This window comes from Sinocyclocheilus rhinocerous, unplaced genomic scaffold (assembly GCF_001515625.1).
Source record: "Sinocyclocheilus rhinocerous isolate Xijiao unplaced genomic scaffold, SAMN03320098_v1.1 scaffold113, whole genome shotgun sequence".
NCBI classification, from domain to species: domain Eukaryota; kingdom Metazoa; phylum Chordata; class Actinopteri; order Cypriniformes; family Cyprinidae; genus Sinocyclocheilus; species Sinocyclocheilus rhinocerous.
Genome location: NW_015646846.1, coordinates 336,550 through 357,900, shown reverse-complemented (window position 1 = coordinate 357,900; position 21,351 = coordinate 336,550). Strand labels below are relative to the sequence as shown.

At 33.6% G+C, this 21,351-nt stretch overlaps 1 protein-coding gene across 1 annotated transcript in view; it reads right to left on the bottom strand.

Annotated features, from left to right (window-relative positions):
- LOC107708046 (matrix metalloproteinase-24-like) overlaps window positions 1-16,578 on the bottom strand; it is a 31,354-nt gene extending 14,776 nt beyond the window's left edge. Inside the window, exons 1-2 of the mRNA XM_016512194.1 lie at window positions 16,453-16,578; window positions 1,066-1,214 (exon numbers count right to left, since the gene is read on the bottom strand). Coding sequence (XP_016367680.1) covers window positions 1,066-1,214; window positions 16,453-16,578 — 275 coding nt within the window. The remainder of the gene's footprint in view (window positions 1-1,065; window positions 1,215-16,452) is intronic.
- Window positions 16,579-21,351: the final 4,773 nt, after the last annotated feature.

The window sequence follows — 21,351 nt, the reverse complement described above, 5'->3', positions numbered from 1 at the left end:
ACCCAAGGACACTGCACAAATGTCAGAGAAAACTCTTAACAGTAAGTTTATGATCTTCACACTACTGTACATCAAATATTTTAAATGCAGTGCTAAAATCACATGGAACACCAACAAGACCAAAAACATGCATTAAGTAAATAAACAGGATGAATATCCATGTTTAGTTTATATGCACAAGAACATGTTTTTATAAACTATATGGCAACTGAAATTTTTATATAAGGTCTAAAATTTAAGAAATTACATAAACTATAAATAGTTGTATCTTTAACAATGAACAATCATAATGACAAAAAACAGAAAACAGAAATATAATTGGTTTGCGTACATCATAGTATAAGATTATATACACAGGAAAAAAAGCACAATGACAAGGTTAAATATCTTTGAATAATCATAATATTCATATAATCATTATCAACCCCAAATTTATTGGTTATACTACAATCACAAAATAAATGGGCAGCTGTGTCTTAAACAAGTTTAATCAACATCAAAATATTTACAGATAGATTAATTAAACCTGTCACTCACATATTTTAAGTTGTTGCACTTCTTATAGCGTCTTAAGTCACATGATAACATCAACATGGCGGATGATGTCCGGATCTTATTCTTACTTCATGCATTCAAGCTATAGAGTACGTACTCTTCTAGCACTCGTTAAGGAAGTACTTATTGAAATTAAGTACCTAATCAGTGAGTATGCGGTTTTGAATGCAGCCAGTGGCTTTTATTCGTCTTCCTAAACAACCATTAGTCTCTCTGTTGCCCCCATCAGCTCTGGAGCACTTATTACATTTAATGAAGTTACTGCCGTTTAACTGGTGCGCAAGTTGATGTTCTCTGAAAATTTTGGAGTCTGAGATAAGTTCTACTTTAGTTTTTGAGCATATTACCTTGATCTAACTGGTTATGTGATCCAATACAGAAACTCTCATGAGGGGGCGACTTTAAACACTACTGTTCATCTTATTAATGCATATGCACTTTAGCAGCTATATTGCCTGTTTGTGATTTTTTTAAAGAGTAAGTGATGCAGTAAAGAGGGTTGTTACTAACTCGATGGTGGTTTGGTCAAGCACTCCCGTCACTGGAATACCATAAAACCGCTGCATGGCAGCGACCGCTGACTGCATGGCTTTCTCCGATCGCAGGTCCGATGTCCGGATGTCATGAGGGAGCAGATAGCCATAGTTCTTCAGCCATGTCTAAAAAAGAAAGAGACATTAAATTAAGAACTAAAGGCAGGGTTATTATAGTTAAAGGGTTAGTTCACTTATTTCTGTCATTAATTACTCACCCTCATGTCGTTCCAAACCCGTAAGACCTTCGTTCATCTTCGGAACACAAATTAAGATATTTTTGATGAAATGTGAGAGCTCTCTGACCCTCCATAGACAGCAACGCAACTGTAATGTTCCCAGGTCCAGAAACGTAGTAAGGACATCGGTAAAACAGTCCATGTGACATCTGTGGCTCAACTTCAGTTTTGCGAAGCTATGAGAATACTTTTTGCGCACAAAGAAAACAAAAATAACAAAATGTATTTATTAATTCTTCTCCCCCGAGTTACGTCTTCCGCCATTTTGGAGAGTACCCAAGAGTGTAATCGTCGTAATCAGCGTTGTTTACATTCGGGGGAGAAAGCGAGTGCATGAACGTAATCTGTGTAATCAGTGTTATTTACGCTTAGGGAAAAGTGTGCGTATGCGTTGTGATACTCTCTAAAATGGCGGAAGAAGTTAAAAACATCATAGACAAATTTTGAAAAAAATAAAAACAGCAAAAACAAAATTGCACATGAAAATGAAAAATATAAATATAAAAAATTATTCAAAATATTACTAAAACTATTATTTCAATGGTAATAAAATAACACTGACTAAACTGCATTAAATACTGATGCCAATGAATGCAATATATCTAGAAATATATCTAGAATGTGAAAAAAACAACTGCAAAAGGCAATGTAATTTTTCTGAAATTATCTTAATAGCCATCAATCAGTATCAGAACTGGAGAAAAAATTTAAGCTTTTTGAATGGAAACCGTAAGAGATACAGACTAAATTAAGACTTAAAATCATATCTTAAATTATTCTGACAAAAAAGTGAACAGTAGGAGCACTATCAAGTTTTAGGTTCATACAGAGGTGCTATCTTTAGAGTAAGTAATCATTTATGCCATTCTGTTTTTGATGCTAGTGCGCAGAAATTACGCACTTAAATATGCATGAAACTAAGGGAGAATATTTTTTTAGTGAGCGAATGTTTAAAAATGCTAACTTGATGGCATTGCATTTTGTCTCAACAGCAATATTAGTTTGATGCATAACAGGCCGCAGACTAGATAAGTCAGCCGTACGGCCTAAGAAGGCCTTAGACTTTCTATCACGTGATAAAACAGAAATAGAGAAAACTACAGGCACACTGGGTTCCTAAACACACTGGGTATGTACTAAAATAACTAAAAGTTAATTAATAAAAACATCATAGACAAATTTTGAAAAAAATAAAAACAGCAAAAACAAAATTGCACATGAAAATGAAAAATATAAATATAAAAAATTATTCAAAATATTACTAAAACTATTATTTCAATGGTAATAAAATAACACTGACTAAACTGCATTAAATACTGATGCCAATGAATGTAATATATCTAGAAATATATCTAGAATGTGAAAAAAAGCAACTGCAAAAGGCAATGAAATTTTTCTGAAATGATCTTAATAGCCATCAGTCAGTATCAGAACTGGAGAAAAAATTGAAGCTTTTTGAATGGAAACCGTAAGAGATACAGACTAAATTAAGACTTAAAATCATATCTTAAATTATTCTGACTAAAAAAAGTGAACAGTAGGAGCACTATCAAGTTTTAGGTTCATACAGAGGTGCTATTTTTAGAGTAAGTAATCATTTATGCCATTCTGTTTTTGATGCTAGTACGCAGAAATTACGCACTTAAATATGCGTGAAACTAAGGGAGAAAACACAAATTGTATCAATAAACAGACCCTGTCTAGGTCAGCCACCTCAAATAAACTCCAATTGTTCTCAAAGCTCGGTTCATTTCACATGCTCCTTGATCTCAACATATTTAACAGCACAAAAATAAAACTGAACTTATATAGAGCATCCCCATCCTCATCCTCTCATTCCCTCATCTCAGCCTCCTCTCTCTGCTTTCATCTCTCCCTGCGGATGGGCAGAGTGGAGAACTAGTAAGCAAAGCCCTCATTTTAAAGCGCTGCACACATGGAGAGGGGCTCTTTAATTGAGCTCATGGCTTAGAGTCCATTTTCAGCATGAATATTTTAATGCTGGAGTTTCTGGTCCTTTCCTTCTCAGCATGAAGCAGGACCATCACAAACAGTGAGTCAATGCTTCAAATGGAAATCAATCCTTAGGCCGCTCCAAGAGAGCCACATATAGTTCATTAGAATTAAAAATAGTGCTCTCTATTTTCTAAATTTTTTGTGTTTGCAAACAGAATCAACCACATCTATTGTATAACCTAAGAATTTAAAAATGTCATTTTAATTTAAAATTACACCACAAAACAGACTAAACTTATTTGAGATTTGAGTATCTAGAGACCAGAACATCAGAGACCTAAAGGTGGACTCTTTTGACTTGAGCCAATAATAAACCACCTAGCAACCACCTAGAATACCCTAGCAACCATCTACCTGAAATAAAATAAACATTAACTGAAATAAAATAAAATATATATATATTTTTTTTTTTTTAATTGCCAAGGCAATATTTTTCAGTTTCATTTAGTTTAACTAAAATAACTAAAACTGAATATATTTAAGGGGGTCTGAATACTTTCCGTACCCACTGTATATATATATATATATAAACATTAAAAAAAAAAAATTAAAGATTAAAAATAACAAAAACACTGAAATTGAAATGGAATATATACATATATATAAACAAAACATGAAATATGCCTAAAACTAATAGCATCTTAATGACACTAAAATAACGCTGACTAAAGGGCATTAAATACAGATGCCAAGATAATAATGGAAATATATATAAGAAATATATCTAGAAATATATCTGTATCAATTTAATTTTCCTGAAACCCTTTTGACATCCATCAATCAGCCATCAATAGCAACTCCCAAAAAACTAACCAGAAATCCCTATGAAAAACTATGGTGTTGTAGCTAGTTTTTCATGGAACTGCACCAATTAAAAATCTAGTTCTGCAATTTAAATTAAAATTTTCATAAAATGTTAAACCAACACCAACATCATACTCTTTACTGTTGAAATGCATTGATAAAGCATCTCTCTATATAAATATGCATGAATATAATGCACAGATGTATAACATTATTTTGCATATTAAGAATGCTGAAACGCAAACTTCACATTGTACCAGTGAGTACACCCTTCTTTGACATGGCTCCATGGTAACAGAGGCTCAGCACGGTCCCCTGGGAAATCGTAACCATTAAATAATTCACCAACGCTGTTACAGCAAAGTCTGAAACCAGCACTAGACTCAACAATACATGTCTCATCCACTTTGATAAATCAACGAAGGCTGTGAGATCTGAAGAACACAAAAGGACTGTGACAGTTCAGCCCCGTGAATAATAAGCCTTATTTAAGCCGCAGGACTATTTCTGTTCCGGTACTTTGCAGGAATCAGTGGAATTCAGTTCAAAGTCAGAAAACCACATTTCTCTGGAAATATAAATGATACATTGTTCTTGTGAACTGCACTGTCTTTCCAAACCTGTATGACCTTCTTTCTTCTGTGGAACATAAAAGGAGAAACTTTGTATAATATACTTGCCATTCCTGTTCATATAACATCATCTATTGGGGATACAAATTGTCAAGCTCCACACAAAACAAAAAGCACCATAAAAGTAAAACTTGTAATGTCCCATTTTGGAGTAGAAAATATATTCCTCAACATTTCTTCTTTTATGTTCCACAGAAGAAAGAAAGTCATAAAGCTTGGGTGAATAAATGATTTTTTTGGTCAACTAGCCCTTAAAGGAATAGTTCAAAGTAAATGAAAATTTGCTGAAAATTTTCTCACCCTCAGGTAATCCAAGACATTAATGGGTTTGTTTCTTCATGGGAACAGATTTGGAGAAATTTAGCATGGCATCACTTGCTCACCCGTGGATCCTCTGCAGTGAATGGGTGCCATTCTCATCTACATCTTGGATAGCCTTAAGGCCCGTTCACACCAAGAACTATAACTATAAAGATAACTATAAAGATAACGATATTAGCGTCCACACCAGCGAACAATATCGTCTGTTTATTCTAAGCGCACGCGCGTCTGCCTCTTTAAATTCTCGAGCTCGTCACAGCAGGATGGATTCTGATTGGCTGTCAATGTTTTTATCGTTCATCAGCTGGAAAAAAATCGCTCTGAAAGTGATTCCAACGATATCGTTTCTCTGTGCCTTTATCGTTATAGTTGTGGTGTGGACTCTGCTATTCTTTAATACTGAGAACGATTTTTAGAACTATATCTTTATCGTTTTCTTTATAGTTATCGTCCTTGGTGTGAACGGGCCTTTAGGGTGAGTAAATTTTCAATAATGTAAATTTTTTGGTGAACTATTCCTTTAAATCTTCAGAGTTAACCTTCTGTAGTAACTAAGTGCGGGAACTAACCACACTGGTTAAACAAAGTAATCCTTTTCACAATGAACAGGGATACTGCACAGTAATAATTCACAACCACATTATTCATTGTTCTGACCTCAGAATTTTTAACAGGGAATTTGACAATAATAGTCCAGACTATACTGTATGTTCAGAATAGCACACTAGCTACTCTTTCTATTTCGGTATATAGTTTATATACTTTGCACAATTATGCATGAAATAGTGAAGTGCACAAACAGAGTACACTTTGCAGCATCCTGCATCCCACAATGCAATGCCCCCGACAGCACAATTCTAGTGTGACGAATGTTCATCTCTTTCTTTACACTTTTGACTGGATTGTTAATCAAGAGTTTTAAATGCCTATTTTCCGAATATTTCTGAGCCAATAACTGGATGTCATTGGCTAAATTAAACATGCAATGTTATGAGGTCATGTAGCAAACTATTGTTTGAAATTGCATTCTTTTTCAACATAGTTTTTTTAAAAGAGTATGATATACAAATTGCACAGTATACATGATGTAGAGTACTCAGTACTCAGTAAGCTAGTACTCCATTCCAAACACAGCCAAGTCTTTCTTTGAACAGCTGCCCCTGAAACTTGAAATCCTTTCGTCGCTGCTGCCAGGTGGCATGGAGTGATGATATTCTACCTTCATGAACAGCATGAGGTAACAGTGTTCATGCGTTCGCCAAACAAAGGCAGCCAAAACAGATCAGATGAATTTCTAGTAGCAACACACCTGACTTTGTTTAGGATTTGGTAGAAAATGATGACTAAAATGAATGTACTGGTTCAAAACAAGTCAAGTTCTTTGTACAGCATCTGTGACATGCGGTCGATTACCACAGAAAATAATGCCAACTCAGTTTGTAAAATCGCATGTACTGCACTTATAATGGAAGTCAATGGGACAAGATTCTGGAGGGTTCAGAGCAGAAATGTGGAGCTTGTATATGTTTGGTAAAACACTTATAATCATTTGTCCTTGCACAATTGTGTGCCTTTGAGCAGTAATAGTTCAACAAAGAAGTAATAAATCGTGACAGTAAAAACATATATAATGTTAAAAAAGATTCTATTTCAAATAAATGCTGTTATTTTGAACTTTCATCAAAGAATCCTAAAACAAATGCATCACGGTTTCCACAAAAATATGAAGCTGCACAACGGTTTTCAACATTGATAATAATCAGAAATGTTTCTTAAGCAGCAAATCAGCATATTAGAATGATTTCTGAAGGATCATGTGACACTGAAGACTGGAGTAATGATGCTGAAAATTCAGCTTTGCATCACAGCAATAAATTATATTTTAAGGTATATTCAAATAGAAAACAGTTAATTGTAATAGTATTTCACAGTATTGCAGTTTTTACTGTATTTTACTTTTAATAGTGTATATCACTGAAAAAACATTACATTACTTTAATTTTGTTCTTACTGATTTTGTTCTGTTCTGTTCTTATGGCACACACAATCAAATACTTTACCACCGATAAACAGTACAAGGATAAGAAGTCTGCGTCTGACTCAAATTACATTGGATAGTTCTGCCTGAAACAGCACTATGTTTGCCTGCGAGACTATCCAGAGATCAAATAACGGCTGATTACCTCATCATGATATCTGCTGTAATGTAATCTGTGTAAAGTTATTGTGTTTTACCTCAAATAAACAATCTGACTCTCTGCTGTGTGCTTACAAGTAGAATCAACCATCAGTCCATCTTAGAATTTAAAGAGGATAAACCATTTCCACCTTTTCTCAGATCCTTAGAAACTGTGTTTTTGATATTGTGCCTAACACTAAAAAAATAAAAAATGAGTTAACTCCACTCTGACTGCTTTGTTGTTGGACGACTAGTAGACTAATTGGCTAATCAGAAAACAATTGATGCTGAAATGTGCCACATAAACTGCTAAGATCAGACTGAAATATGAGGTACATTGTTAAAAACTGTAGAGCGGCATTATATAGAGAATATTACAAAGCAGGTACAGTATCTAGCATGTATTACTCTGACATTATTACTGGCTGTAAAATTGTGATCACAGTCCATGTAATTGGCTTCTTTGAAACAAGATGTTCAGGTCGTGTGGAGTCTCCTTTCTCATAAGTGTGTGCTAAGAAGTAGGGAGTCACAAAAGGAGTTGAGCCTTCCATAGAGAGGACGGTGTGTGCATTTAGTTTGAGGATTTGCTGGCATTAATCAGGTGGCATTGCCTCATGACTTTTGATATCTTGTATTTCAGAGAGAAACCGCACGTCACATCATCAGAGGAATCAATAAAGGTTCAGTTCCTCGCAGTGGTGCCCCGACTGCCTCACCAATAAAAGAGGGGTGAGAAGTTAGTGCAAAGTTAGTGGCTCATGTCATTTCCCTTTTCTTATCCCTGTAATTTCCTGTTCTCTCCGCCTTGATCAATAAATAAAAGCAGAGAAAAGGCCAAAAGAGATAACAATAGCATTAGAATTATAGCACCACGATAAATCAAAATGAAAATGTAATCGTGATATGGTGATATTTACTGTGATTATCAAATCCCAAAGGAAGCGATTTAATTAAATTAATATATGCACTGTGTGAATCGCAGCACAGCTTGTGATTCAGTGTTCACAACAAATGCATACAAACCCACGTCTGCATCTGTTATAAATTTAGGTCACTTATAGCATGCATTTGGGAATGCAACATGCGCCAACCATCAAACTTGTTATGAGAAGCGTTTATAAACTGGAGTTTTCATGCTAAAATAAAAGATGAAGAAATTAAGATTTTTAAATTAGCAGTTTAAATTAAGATACAGTTCTACTGTAAAATAAAATAATTATGTTATTATTATATTTTTTTAAATACAGTGAACTATTACAAAGAAAAAAGACAGTCATGAACATTAGTACTGCAATTTTACAGCTGTAATGTAAAATACAATTATTATTATTATTATTATATTTTTATTAAATACTCACATTTTTACAGTGGTATTTATTTCTAAAATATTTATTATTCTGTTTTGTATTTTAATTTAATAACAGTAATCATAATAACATTTAATAATAATAATAATATTTATTAAATAATGAAATTGTTATTATTGCTATTTTGCAGTCATATTGATATATAATCACATTTTTAATATAAAAATATAAACAATTTTTAAAAATAATAATACAAATGTATTTTAAATTGCAATCACAATTTTTATCAGAAAAAACACAGCAAGATTCTTCTCCAAAACATGCAGACCTATTAGCGGTTAACAAACATGCTCTTACACGTCTGGTTTGTGTAAAACATAATAACAGTGCTAGAGGCATGGCCTAGCGGTTAGCTAACACACTCAACCATGGTGGGTGACGTGAGTACAAGTCTGATTCGCATCATTTCCCAATCCTGTTTACAACCCTTTTCCCATCATTCCCTGTCTTTTCGTGACTGTTCTATGTACACAAGTGGCACAACGGGCAAAAAAATAACGATAATAACAGTACTGGAGATAGAAACAGACAGAGAGGGAGAAGACGAAGAACAAAAAGACAAAGGCAACGGCAGAGAGACAAACAGAGCAAGACAGAGGAGAGAGACGAAGGATATGGATGGGGAGGGGAGAGGTGGAGTGATGGAGAGAGGAAGATGAGAGCGTACAGTAGATGGAGACGTGGGGGAGGGGAACGAGACAAAGACAGAGAGGAGAGCTGCCATTTGTGTTCATATCAAACACCCCCGAACGGAAAAATACAGATCAAACGATTTAAAACCACAATGATTAGAGTTGCAATAACAGTTATCACAGTCATGCAGACATAATGATCTAAAATCCATCATTAGCTGTACAGCAAATGCAAGCAACCAAGTTAGACACATTCCAGAAACAACACCCTTGTGAAACAGAAGTCCACTTTAGCATACTTTTAAAAAGAGTACTTATTACGGAAATAATATACTTAAGTGTGAACTAAATTTAATGTTTTCAGACACTTAATTGCATGTGGTTTACAATTCAATTTTATATTAAATGCAAGTAAAAATGATATTTGGAAGTGGTAAATTGAACAAAAAATTATTGTAGTATGTTTTACAAGAAAGTACTATTTCAAAATACTATTACTTGCTGTTTCTTTGAAATTGTGAAATTTACAAGCAATTTCTGAATTAAAATAGTTTCTACACCATTTTTTCCAGTGTAGGTGAGCTTAATAAGCTGTGCTATTCTGAACCACTTAAGTAGGACTTAAGTACATCTTTATATGTAATTTCATAATTTCTTCTATTGTCTATGAAATATGGTTCAAATGTACTGCTTAATGTACTGACAAGCATTTATGGGAAACTAAAATACACTTGTCAATGTGATTTTTATTGTCTTGATTTTTTATTGAAAAAAAATCATTTTTATTGAAACTTGTATGTCATGTATTTAGATATATATATATATAAGTAACTACACATTTGTAATGATGAAGTTGCAAGTTAGTACATTTAAAACAAATTAACTTTGTATGGAAGCTTGTTTCTGCCATGTGATAAATTGTTTTTTTATTGTAATTGCTCAATTCAGAATTGAGATATAAACAAAATTGTGATATATTTAGTTACAATTACCTTTTTTATCTTGGGGCAAAAAAAAAACAATTGCAAGATTTAAACTCAGAATTCTGAAGAAAAAAAAAGTCAAAATTGAGAGATATAAAGTCACAATTAAAGTCGCTTTTTTATTTTTTTATTCCATGGTGAAAACAGGCTTCCATGCATATTGAATAACACACTACAGTTAAAATTATAATCAAGTACTTTACATGTGCTTTAGTCTGTCAACACAAAATAAGTGTACTTTTTTAAAGCATGACAAAAGATTACTAAAACACATTAAGTTCAAATGTAACTTTTAATTTGGCATTACTGTAGTATGCTTTTTAAAAGTGTACTTAAGTGTGTTAAGAACCATAGTCATGAAAGTGTACACTTAACTAACCTTTTATTTCTTTAATATAATATTATCTGCAAGTGCAGTTTTTGTGCTCATTTAAAACTATTAAATTAAGCACACTAAAAAATTAAGCACACTTCTTTTTCAAAAGGGCAACCATTACAGTCAAACATTTTACATGAATAATGACTGTAACAGTACAAAATAAACTAGATTTTTACATTTTAAATAATGTACAAATGTAAAAATGTGTTGGTCATTCCATGCAAAACATGCTAAATGTTGCTAAGGTGTTTTGAGTGGTTACAAGGCTAGTTATGCAATGAATATTAAGATTCCTAACACTATCCTAAGTATAAGCAATTAAATCACGATGCTTGTCACTAGTTATCAGGAAGCTGACAAGTCAACAACATGCTACATAACACAGCACAACCCCACAAACTGGTATAAATAGCATGACAAAGGCAATGCACCATTCAATTTCAATTCATGTGGTGATACTAGTGCAGTATTTGTGTGAACTAATTAGGTTTTTCTCTGGCCTTGCGAATTTTTTTCCCTCTTTCTTTTAATTTCACCCAGCATGTGGTCTCCTGAAGAGACATATTCAGGACGAATTAGATTTGTATGTGAGGAAACTGTGCCATCCTTATTTAGTTCCCTGTAGTGTTGTCACGATACTGGAATTTCTAACTTCGATACGATACCTTGAAAAATATCAATATTCGATACCATTTTCGATACCACGGAGTAAAAAACTGCCACAATATTAAGGGGGTAAAAAATGTTTTTTTTTTTATTTAAAGATAAATATAATAAGTCTAAAACATGACAATGTGGTATATTTTACATGAACAAAAATGTCTTGAGGTAGTGTACTTGTTCAAAAGCCTCTCAAAAAAAAAAAAGGTTTGGATAAGTGTTCTGATTAAATATATTCCACTGTATCAGTGAGAAGGTAAACAGATTAATCAAATAGAATATTAATTCAAATGTATTGTTGCTCTATATGGAAACAGTAATAGCCAATGCCCTGAGTTTGGACGTCAGCACAGACAGATTACACTAATTTGCATAGGCAAAATTAAACTTCACAAACTCGGACATAAACAAAGGAACAGTTGCAAGAGGAATAAAAAAATCACAGAACATTAACTATCTTTCTATTCACTTCACTTTTGCTATTTAACCAGAGCGAATGAGACGAGACAGGCACTGCGGTCACGTGTGGTGTTTGTCAACGCGCCTTTGGAGAGAAGTGAAAGTGACAGCTCGGCTAGTATCGGTGTATCGATACTTCGGGAAATTAGTATTGGTACCGTTCAGATATTTCAGTATCGAAATTTATCGAAATATCGATATTTTTGACAACACTAGTTCCCTGCATCTATTGCAGAATCAGAGCGAGGACTGCATGCTTTCTCTCACCACATACTAGCATAACTAACAAACACAAAGAAAAACACAACATTCTACAGCTTCTTATAGCGCTGCAACAGTAAACAGAATATTTAATCAAGAAAACCATGTCTTAATCCTACAATAAACAGAAAAAATACCATAATACCGTCAAGAGAGAACAAAGCAAACATAAAAAACACAACAATAGCTTCCTTTCACAGCTTTCACCGCATGAGATTCGCTAGGGACCGGTTTCAGCTAGGGATTTGTTTCAGCAAATACTTCACACACTTCAGAGGTTCTGACACGCTTTAACATCCTTTAGAGGGTATGGCGAAATACATATCTCACAGTCAGTGACAGACAAAAATTAGGGCAAGTAAATATTACTCTTCCATTTCCACATCCAAAAATCCACTTTTTTTTTTTTTACCTTTTCAAAATGTACTGTAGTGTTACCATAGTACAATGATGATAACAGACGATAATACTATGGCACTCTAATATATTGCCTGCTATGATATTGTATGATTACCATGCTTATTTACATGGTTCTCCAAGGAAATAAACCATTATACATGTCCAAAAAAGGTACAATTGTAATTGTGATGTAAGTGTTTTTAAGATGTGTACTACTGTCAATAATATTCTGTGAAATGTGGTACTTATGTTTTTTTTTTTTGTGGTATTAATGCCTTTTTGTGAGTGGTAGTGGATCTTGTCATAGTTTTTAGTATTAAAGCGACCCCAAACTAAATTAAGGCAATATTCAAGGAATACAATCTATTCATATATAAATCAAGTCCACATCATCTTAAGCTTGCTAACTCAAATCTCTCTCTCTCTCTCTCTATTTATCTATCTATCTATCTATCTATCTATACAATACAAATATTTCACATTTTGATATTACATTTTAATTGTATTTATATTTTATATAATATTAAATAATTAAATCACTTAAATTATATATATATATATATATATATATATATAATTTGTATTATAGATTTTGGTAGGCTACTATTAGATGGATAGCCTAATGTCCTAATTCAGATGGGCTACCTGTTTTATTTTTTTAGTGGTATATCAAAAAGTGTATATTTTTTAAATGTGATTGTTGGTACATTTTACCAGTTTTTACCATACTTTCAAAACAAAAATTAAAATAGGAAAAATATGCAATATAAAAATAATTGAAGACAAAATGTGTTTTACTGAGAAAAAACAAGATTTGGTTTTTAAAAAATCAAATCTGGAAAAAGGGGGGTCGTCTTATAATCAGGGTCGTCTTATATTCGGGCCAATACGGTAAAATTAAATGAATAAAAATAAATGCTAATTAAAAATATTATATATAAATCTGAATATAAGATGGTCTTTTTAGAGCTGCTTTACAGCAGAATTGAATTTTGTTTGCATCATTGAATCACTATTTTCTTGTTTATCACTGTAAAGCTGCTTTGAAACAATGTATAAAGCACAATATAAATAAATGCAAAACATTTTTTAAATAATACTGCAATAACACATGCATGAAAATACTAAACTGCAATACTTATTAAATATTATAAAGTATATTCATTTTTCCAGGGACACTACAGTACTCAAAGCATAAGTCAGGTCTAAGGCAACAAACCAAAACTAGTATCGACAGCAGCCTACTCGCTTGGTAGTGAGTCGAAAAACAACAAGACTGAAATAAGAGTACAAGACTTACTATATTATTATCATCCTCAGCAACTGCCATGACCATTATCATTTCCCTCAACAGCAGCTCCACCCGGTTCTTTGTCATGCTCCAGCAGAGGAACAGACGCTTTTTTACAGTTGGCCAGAACTATATATGACTAGTACTACAAACTGCATTTTTACTGCTGGTAATTGTTCGCACAACTCAATCAAACTGCCCAATCCACATACAAATCAGTGCTGCTGTGATGACTGAAGCTATTTAGTCTTGTGATGCAGAATGTTGTAGCCTGAGATAGGAAGATATAATCTATATGTAATATGGTCTAATCTGAGATCAGAGTCTTAAAAGATTAATATCTGAAAACAGAATGAGCAGTTAACTGGATCATCACGATCATATTATCTCATATTGATGGGATACTGACATTGAAACCTCTTTTCCCACCATTTTCCAAATCTAACAGGAACCTTCACCTAAATATCAGTTTATTTGTCTATGCACATCAGGCACTATCACAAATCTTATGATTGCAATTTACAAATTAGGTCATGAAGCCGAATAATGCGTGTAGCCTGATTATCGTGCGCAAAGAAAATTTGATCACACTGTTTTTTAGGTAATTAATCAATTTAGAATGATATTGTGCTTAAACTGTGTAAATATACCCATAACAATTAGGTGCATATTATGTGCAGTCATACTAAAGCTCCTGCTGTAAGTCACTCACGTGAATGAAACAAAGAAACGGAGGGTTAAAACGCTCCTGGCATGGGAACAGAACGTGGACTGGAAGAACAATATCTCATAAATCTTTAATGTTGTCATTTTTGCCATTAAAAACGAAAAGATAGGCTTAAATCATAATGCATTTGTCTCTTTAATATATCATTATTCTGTCATGCATGAAGACTTTCAAGTCTTAAATCGGTTACAATACAACAATGACAAGCTGCATATCACATTTGTGAACCTTGTATAACCTATTTATCTCATTTATCCACTTTACTTACATAATAGCCTTAGCAAAATCAACCTCTCGTCAAGCAATCCGCACCATAAAGAGATGCTTCATCTTTAAAAATTGTGACAGACATAACGGTAAGATCTCTATTCACCAAGTAATCTACAACAAAGCTGAATCCAACAGCTCTGGCTCGCTACTCAAAAGCATCCCTGCCTTTCCCATCAATTATGGAGGAACCTATATTTGGAACACACACGAAAACAGTAGATGCACATCAAAACAAAAGCATCGCATGGCTATAAATGCAGCCTCTATATGTAACAGAATCATTCAAAGCAGCTCGTGTCCTTAAGGAAAATGATTGTGCTATCTTAACTGAAGGTCTTTGTCCTATCTTTGCTCAATAAGATGCAGGTCTCTTGAACAGGATCAGTTCAGTTCTCACATTGCACTAAGCATAAAGGCTTAAACGTGTTGCCCTCAACTAAGACAAAAGATATATAGGGTATAATAAGGGAATGCATGTGCAAGTGAGTGGCGCAATGAAATTATCCAATTACTGGCAACATGATAATGGCTTCAGTGTGCTGTATTTCCAGGAAGAGCTAACATAAAACACTTAATGTCTGTCTGGGGCCGAATATAAGGCAAAACGGAGCTGAGAGAAATATAAGAATTCATTCACATGTGGATTGTCTGGATGCATTGCTGCACTACATGTATCACAAATGCATTTAAAAGATCATAAATAATAAATATCAAAATTAGTACTATTTTCAAACATGGTAAATGTGTCGTGATGTGGATGGTTTGGGTGTATTGTTTTTGTTGCAGATGTGCTTTACCTGTAATGTCATATATATATATATAACAATGTTACTATTTTCATATATGGTAAATTTATTCACATCTGGTTGCATTGTTTTTGTTGCATTTTTAAACTACCTATAATGCCACAAAAATAACAAATTATAATAATTAATAAAACAAAATTAGTGCTACTGTTTTCGAATACTATTAGGTGTGTTTGGTTTGGCTGCATTGTTATTGTTTTGGATTGTCTGGATGCATTGCTGCACTACATGTATCACAAATGCATTTAAAAGATCATAAATAATAAATATCAAAATTAGTACTATTTTCAAACATGGTAAATGTGTCGTGATGTGGATGGTTTGGGTGTATTGTTTTTGTTGCAGATGTGCTTTACCTGTAATGTCATATATATATATATAACAATGTTACTATTTTCATATATGGTAAATTTATTCACATCTGGTTGCATTGTTTTTGTTGCATTTTTAAACTACCTATGATGCCACAAAAATAACAAATTATAATAATTAATAAAACAAAATTAGTGCTACTGTTTGCGAATATTTAGATGCTACTATTAGGTGTGTTTGGTTTGGCTGCATTGTTATTGTTTACGTGTAGTGTCATGGTTATTTACGATGTTAGTAATTTGTACGAATTTTAAAATATCAAGTATATTTATTTAATGGTGATCATTAGCTATTATTTAACACGATTATAAAATAAATGTATATACAAAAATGTCATTGCTTGCTAATATGACTTACTTATACATCCCTAAATCATTATTTATTTAGTGTGTTTGACCCACTTCAGCTAATAAACCCATTTGAATATAATTTATAGTAATGGTCATCTGCTAACCAAACGCTGTGCGCTATAACGCGTCCGTATGGTGATGCTCAAAGGAACAGGTCGCTTGCAGGCGCAGCCAGCGGAGGTGAGGATGGTGGACATCATCTCTCTCCACGTACCTCAACAATGAAGGTCCTCTCTTCTCCACAAACAGACACGACCCAGAAGAGAATGTGGAAATAGCATGTTTTCCAACAGAACCCCGGGAGTCCAGTCTTTCTCCCCCTGGCTCCCACCCCCGCCATGACTGTCCCCTAATTCCCCCCACTGTCCGCCGTTGATTTCCAGGCTTGTTTCTTGTGTTTGGTCTTTATTATTTCAGAAAAACGACGAGCGCCCTATATTCCTGATGGTGCTGTGAGCGTTCCTTCTCAGTCGAGCGTTAAATTCGCAAAGCCATTTTGTGTTGCGTCTTCTCGAGGTGTTGCGTTGAAATAATGCTGCGCCGCTGATGCGCTCGAGCGAATGCAGCATCGTCAGCGCGCACAGACCCACGCGGAAGTCCGACTCTTTGAGCGAATCGGTTCCTTTGAACCGTTCGTTTCAAAGGATCGTTTGTTAAACAAATCGGCAAATACTTTCATCCATCATCCCCCAAAAAAGGAACGATAAAAAAAAATCCGGTTACGATTCCACTTGACGACTGTTTTACCACTTTTGAGGAATGTTTAGAGAGAAAAGGGTTATTTTTGCATTTACGCCCTCAATCAAATAGGGAAAATGTTCTGATTTCTATAAAACTGATATAAAACAGATATGATAAATAAATTCAAGATTTAACAACAAGGGTTTACTCAGACATTTTAGGCAGCATAAATGCAAAATAATGATACCTGTAATATAAATGTGGTGGTGTCGTATTTCATTCATTCATTTTATGAAATATACCACTAATTAATCATTGTCATAAGCTATTAAGCGATCAGTAACTGCTGCTTTAAGTCTCAAAACAATTATGTCACAGTCACACAATAATAGTCATTCAGAATCGGACACAAAGTAGGCTAACTGATTCAGTACTGAGTTTAGATTACTTCAGTAACCACTCTAAATGATTCTTAAGTCATATGATTCAGTTCAGTTCATCAAGTTATTCGCTCGGGATTCAAACTACATTGTGTGGCGATGTATGTTTTGATTCACTAAAAAGAGCCGGAGAGTCACTTGTTTGGGAATCGAACAATCGAGCGCTTCCTGTTTTTGATTCAATATTAGAATGTGGATCTTGTGGTGTTGTTGCTTTGTGCTAATCTTGACTGTTTGTGTCACTCAAGTAAAGTACTGTTTCTTAAAGCTTGTTTCTTAAAAACACAGAAAAAAAGTACAATTTACTGCGCTTTTGTACTCCGATATTTCACGTAAATTTCATTTTATTTCAGTTAAGTAAATCCACTATAACTATAATACTTTAAGTAAAATTAAATATGTGAATAAGTGTTCAAAATAAGTTTACACAGAAGTATTTATCTTAATTTTAGACACACATCTTTAGTGGTTGAATAAAATAACCAATAACTGTTTAAAACTGACTCCGTGAATCACTTTTGAATGATTCTTTTAAAGTAATAGATTCAAATGACCACATACTACTGTACCAAAATGTATAAATAATTTTATTTACATATAAATACATGCACAAGCACCTGGCATTCATGTTAACATTCCCAAAAAAAAGTATTTAAAGGAGACATATTATGCCCCTTTTTACAATATGTAATGTTTTGCTCAAACTTTCGCCATGGCATTAGAGCTGGTACACCGTTGTCGCTTGCGAAATCAAATGAAGGCGCCGTGGGTGTAAACTTACAGATTAAGGGGCGGTAATATTATAATGAGGTGCCTTTGCCACGTCACCAAAGGAGCGAAATCTGACGCGCTCGTTTTCTCAGACGGGTTAATGTTTTTCACGTTTCCTTGGTTGGTAGATGCACTGGGGACCTGATTAAAGCACTTAAAACCTGGAAAAGTCCGATTTTCATGATATGTCACCTTTAAGAAGATTTCATTGCGTTAGAGCTATAGCTACTTCAAATATCATAACCTTTGTGTTCTTATTTAATATTGCAAAGGTCAAATTGAGGCATATGATGCAAATCAAATGAAATGCTATTAAACCCACTATCGTCATCATTCATCTCTTGAGATGAAAATTATTATTTGTAATTTGCTCGACCGCAGATGTTGAGTTCCAAATCGTCAAAGTGTTATTCAGGGTGTTTAATATGAAAGGTGATTCAGAAACCTTGATTACCTGATGCAGTGATGCACTAAATTATGTTCATCCAAATGACCATCTCAAAGCCCGCTGGGGGTTCAGGGATCACAGCAGTTTTGAGTCCTTTTGAGGGAAGGGTCACAGTTGTGAGGAATGGGAAGCCAGTTTTGCGGCTGGCCCACAAGGCTCCGTATCTGGGTCACAGCATGCAGAACCTCCTCCGGCCCTGGAGATGCTCCTCTCTGTCCTGTGACCGCCATGGGATGGAAGCCAGAGCATCCAAGATGAGCAGCAGGGGAGGCTTGCTTTCTAACAGTCTCTCCATCTGGAGCTGTGTGAAAGCAGACACACACTTTAATGTGAGGTGTGTGTAGTTCTTTTGTCTTTAAAGCACAAAGCCTTAAAATAATATATATTTTTTTCTATGCTTCAATTCGTGCAGTAACTCGACAGATGCAGTTCTGCTCGACTACATTCGTGGCTCAACATGCTATGCTATCTTTCTCATTTGTTTGTACAAATGCTTTCAGATCAGACAGTGCATATCTTTATCCTCTTCTTCCAGTATAAACACACAAAAATATATGCGCAGTATGTTTAAATTTTTTTGGATATCAGTGTTATTTTAATATAATTGATATAGTAATATTTTTGTTAATATTTTGAAGTATATTACATTTTTATGTTATTTATTTATTTAAATTGTATAATTTTAGTAAGTTTTCCGTTTATTTAGTTGTAGTCATTTTTGTACTTAACTTTAGTAACTAAACGAAAATGAGAAATATTGCCTTGGCAAAATTGATATACTAATATTTTTGTTAATACTGTGAATAAGATTTTTTAAAATATATTTTTTCTTTTTTAATTGTAATTTTTTATGCTGTATGTCTTTATAATTTTTATTAAGTTTTAGTTTTTTAGTTTTAGTTATTTTAGCACTTAAATATGAAAAAATTATATTATGATGTTATGTTATGCTATGTTATGCAGATTTATTGTGGTAAACAAGAATTTAGTGATGATATTACATGATTCAGTGGCATTATTGTATTGTATTGTATTATGTTTGGCTTCTAAGATACAGTATTTGTTCATAATGTATCAAGATAGTAAAGCCAAAAATATCAGCATTTCAACATGAAATGAAATCTGTTATTCAAAAATAAGAAAATTAATGTCAATATTTGTTGATGTTGTGATGAATCTATTGCACACTTACGTTATTCAAATATTTGTATTTACTATAATATAATCAGTATTTGTTTACTATAATAGTATATAAATAAATAATTTGGTTTGAATTAGCATTTATTTTTATATTTCCAATTTTCATTTTATTCTATATTTCCTTTTTTTTTTAGCAATTTTAACTAAAATTTTAATAATTTCATTGTGATTTTATAATTTTTATTATTTTATTTTATTACTATTAGTTTAGTCATTTTTTTTATTTATAGTTTTGTTTCAGCGTTATTTTTAATTTGATTTTTAATAGTTTTAGCTTTAATTCTAGTTAACTAACAACATGAACAACTTAAGTGATGATGCATTTAATGGACACAATGCTTTTTAAAATGCAAAGCTTTCTGCAACAAAAGCATTATTAGCATCCCTCATTGGCATGCCTTTCTTGATACCGAAGCATTCAGAAATAAACAAAAGGTTGGGGCTGGTACCACTGCTGACATTTAAGAAAGGTCACCATTATGCTGAAAGGGCAGTTAAACATATAACGTAGATTCAGAAGCAGTCATGAAAGCATAAAACAAAAAGAATCAACTAGAGGGGACTCAGAAATGTGTGTTACCTTTTTATATAACTGCGTCAATGAAAACGCTACCACTCATCACAGTGGCATGTGTATGTAATGAGAGGCATGACTCAACACGCCAAATGGGTTCAATCAACTGATTCAGGACCCCTGCGTCCAGATGCACTTCAAACACTTAACAATGTTTGTGCGATGACGAACCTGGCCTTGGTTGAGCAGTTAAACGCATTTCGTGTGTATATTGGTGAGTCATCTTTGGTCTGGGAGACATTAAGCTGATTTCATGTTCCAAAACATTCAGAGTGAAAACTAATCAAGCCCATCTTCTCTTCCTGTTTTGCTTTTGGCCCTTAAAGGTCATTGGAAGCTACAAGGCTGTCCATCATCAGCAGATCTGTCAGTCTTATGATGGTTATTGTTCAGCAGATAAATCAAAGGTTGCTTGCAATCCAGCATTGAATGAAGAAAATCTACAGTACACTCCCTTGGCAATGCTGAAAGCTGTATAGTTTGAGAACTGGGCCGCTAAGTTGTCTCAAGACTGCTGGTGTGCACATATGCTAAAATCCGACCTAATCCTGCTTTACAACTGGGCCTTTCTACAGGAAACTAAGCCATCAACAGCTTCAGAGGAGCTCTGGGAAAACTAACTTTATCCACTGATCCCGTATGTTCCCATAAGAGTATGTATATTTCTGGGAAATATGGAGGTGAATCGGTCTAAAATTTCATATCCTCTTGGCTTTTAATCAACATTTTAAATGTTGGTTTAACTTGATTACATTAAATAATGCATTAGGCATTATTAACTTACAATGAACAACGTTTTCCCCTGCAGCATTTATTAATCTAGGTTAATGGAAACGTATAAATATGCTATTGTTTATTGTTGAATGCTAAAATTAATTTAAAAAAACAATTTGGGGTCGGTAAGATTTTCTGAAAGAAGTCTCTTTTGCTCACCAAGGCTGCCTTTATTTTAGACAGTAAACCGTAAAAACCTTAGTATTGTGAAGTATTTGAAATATC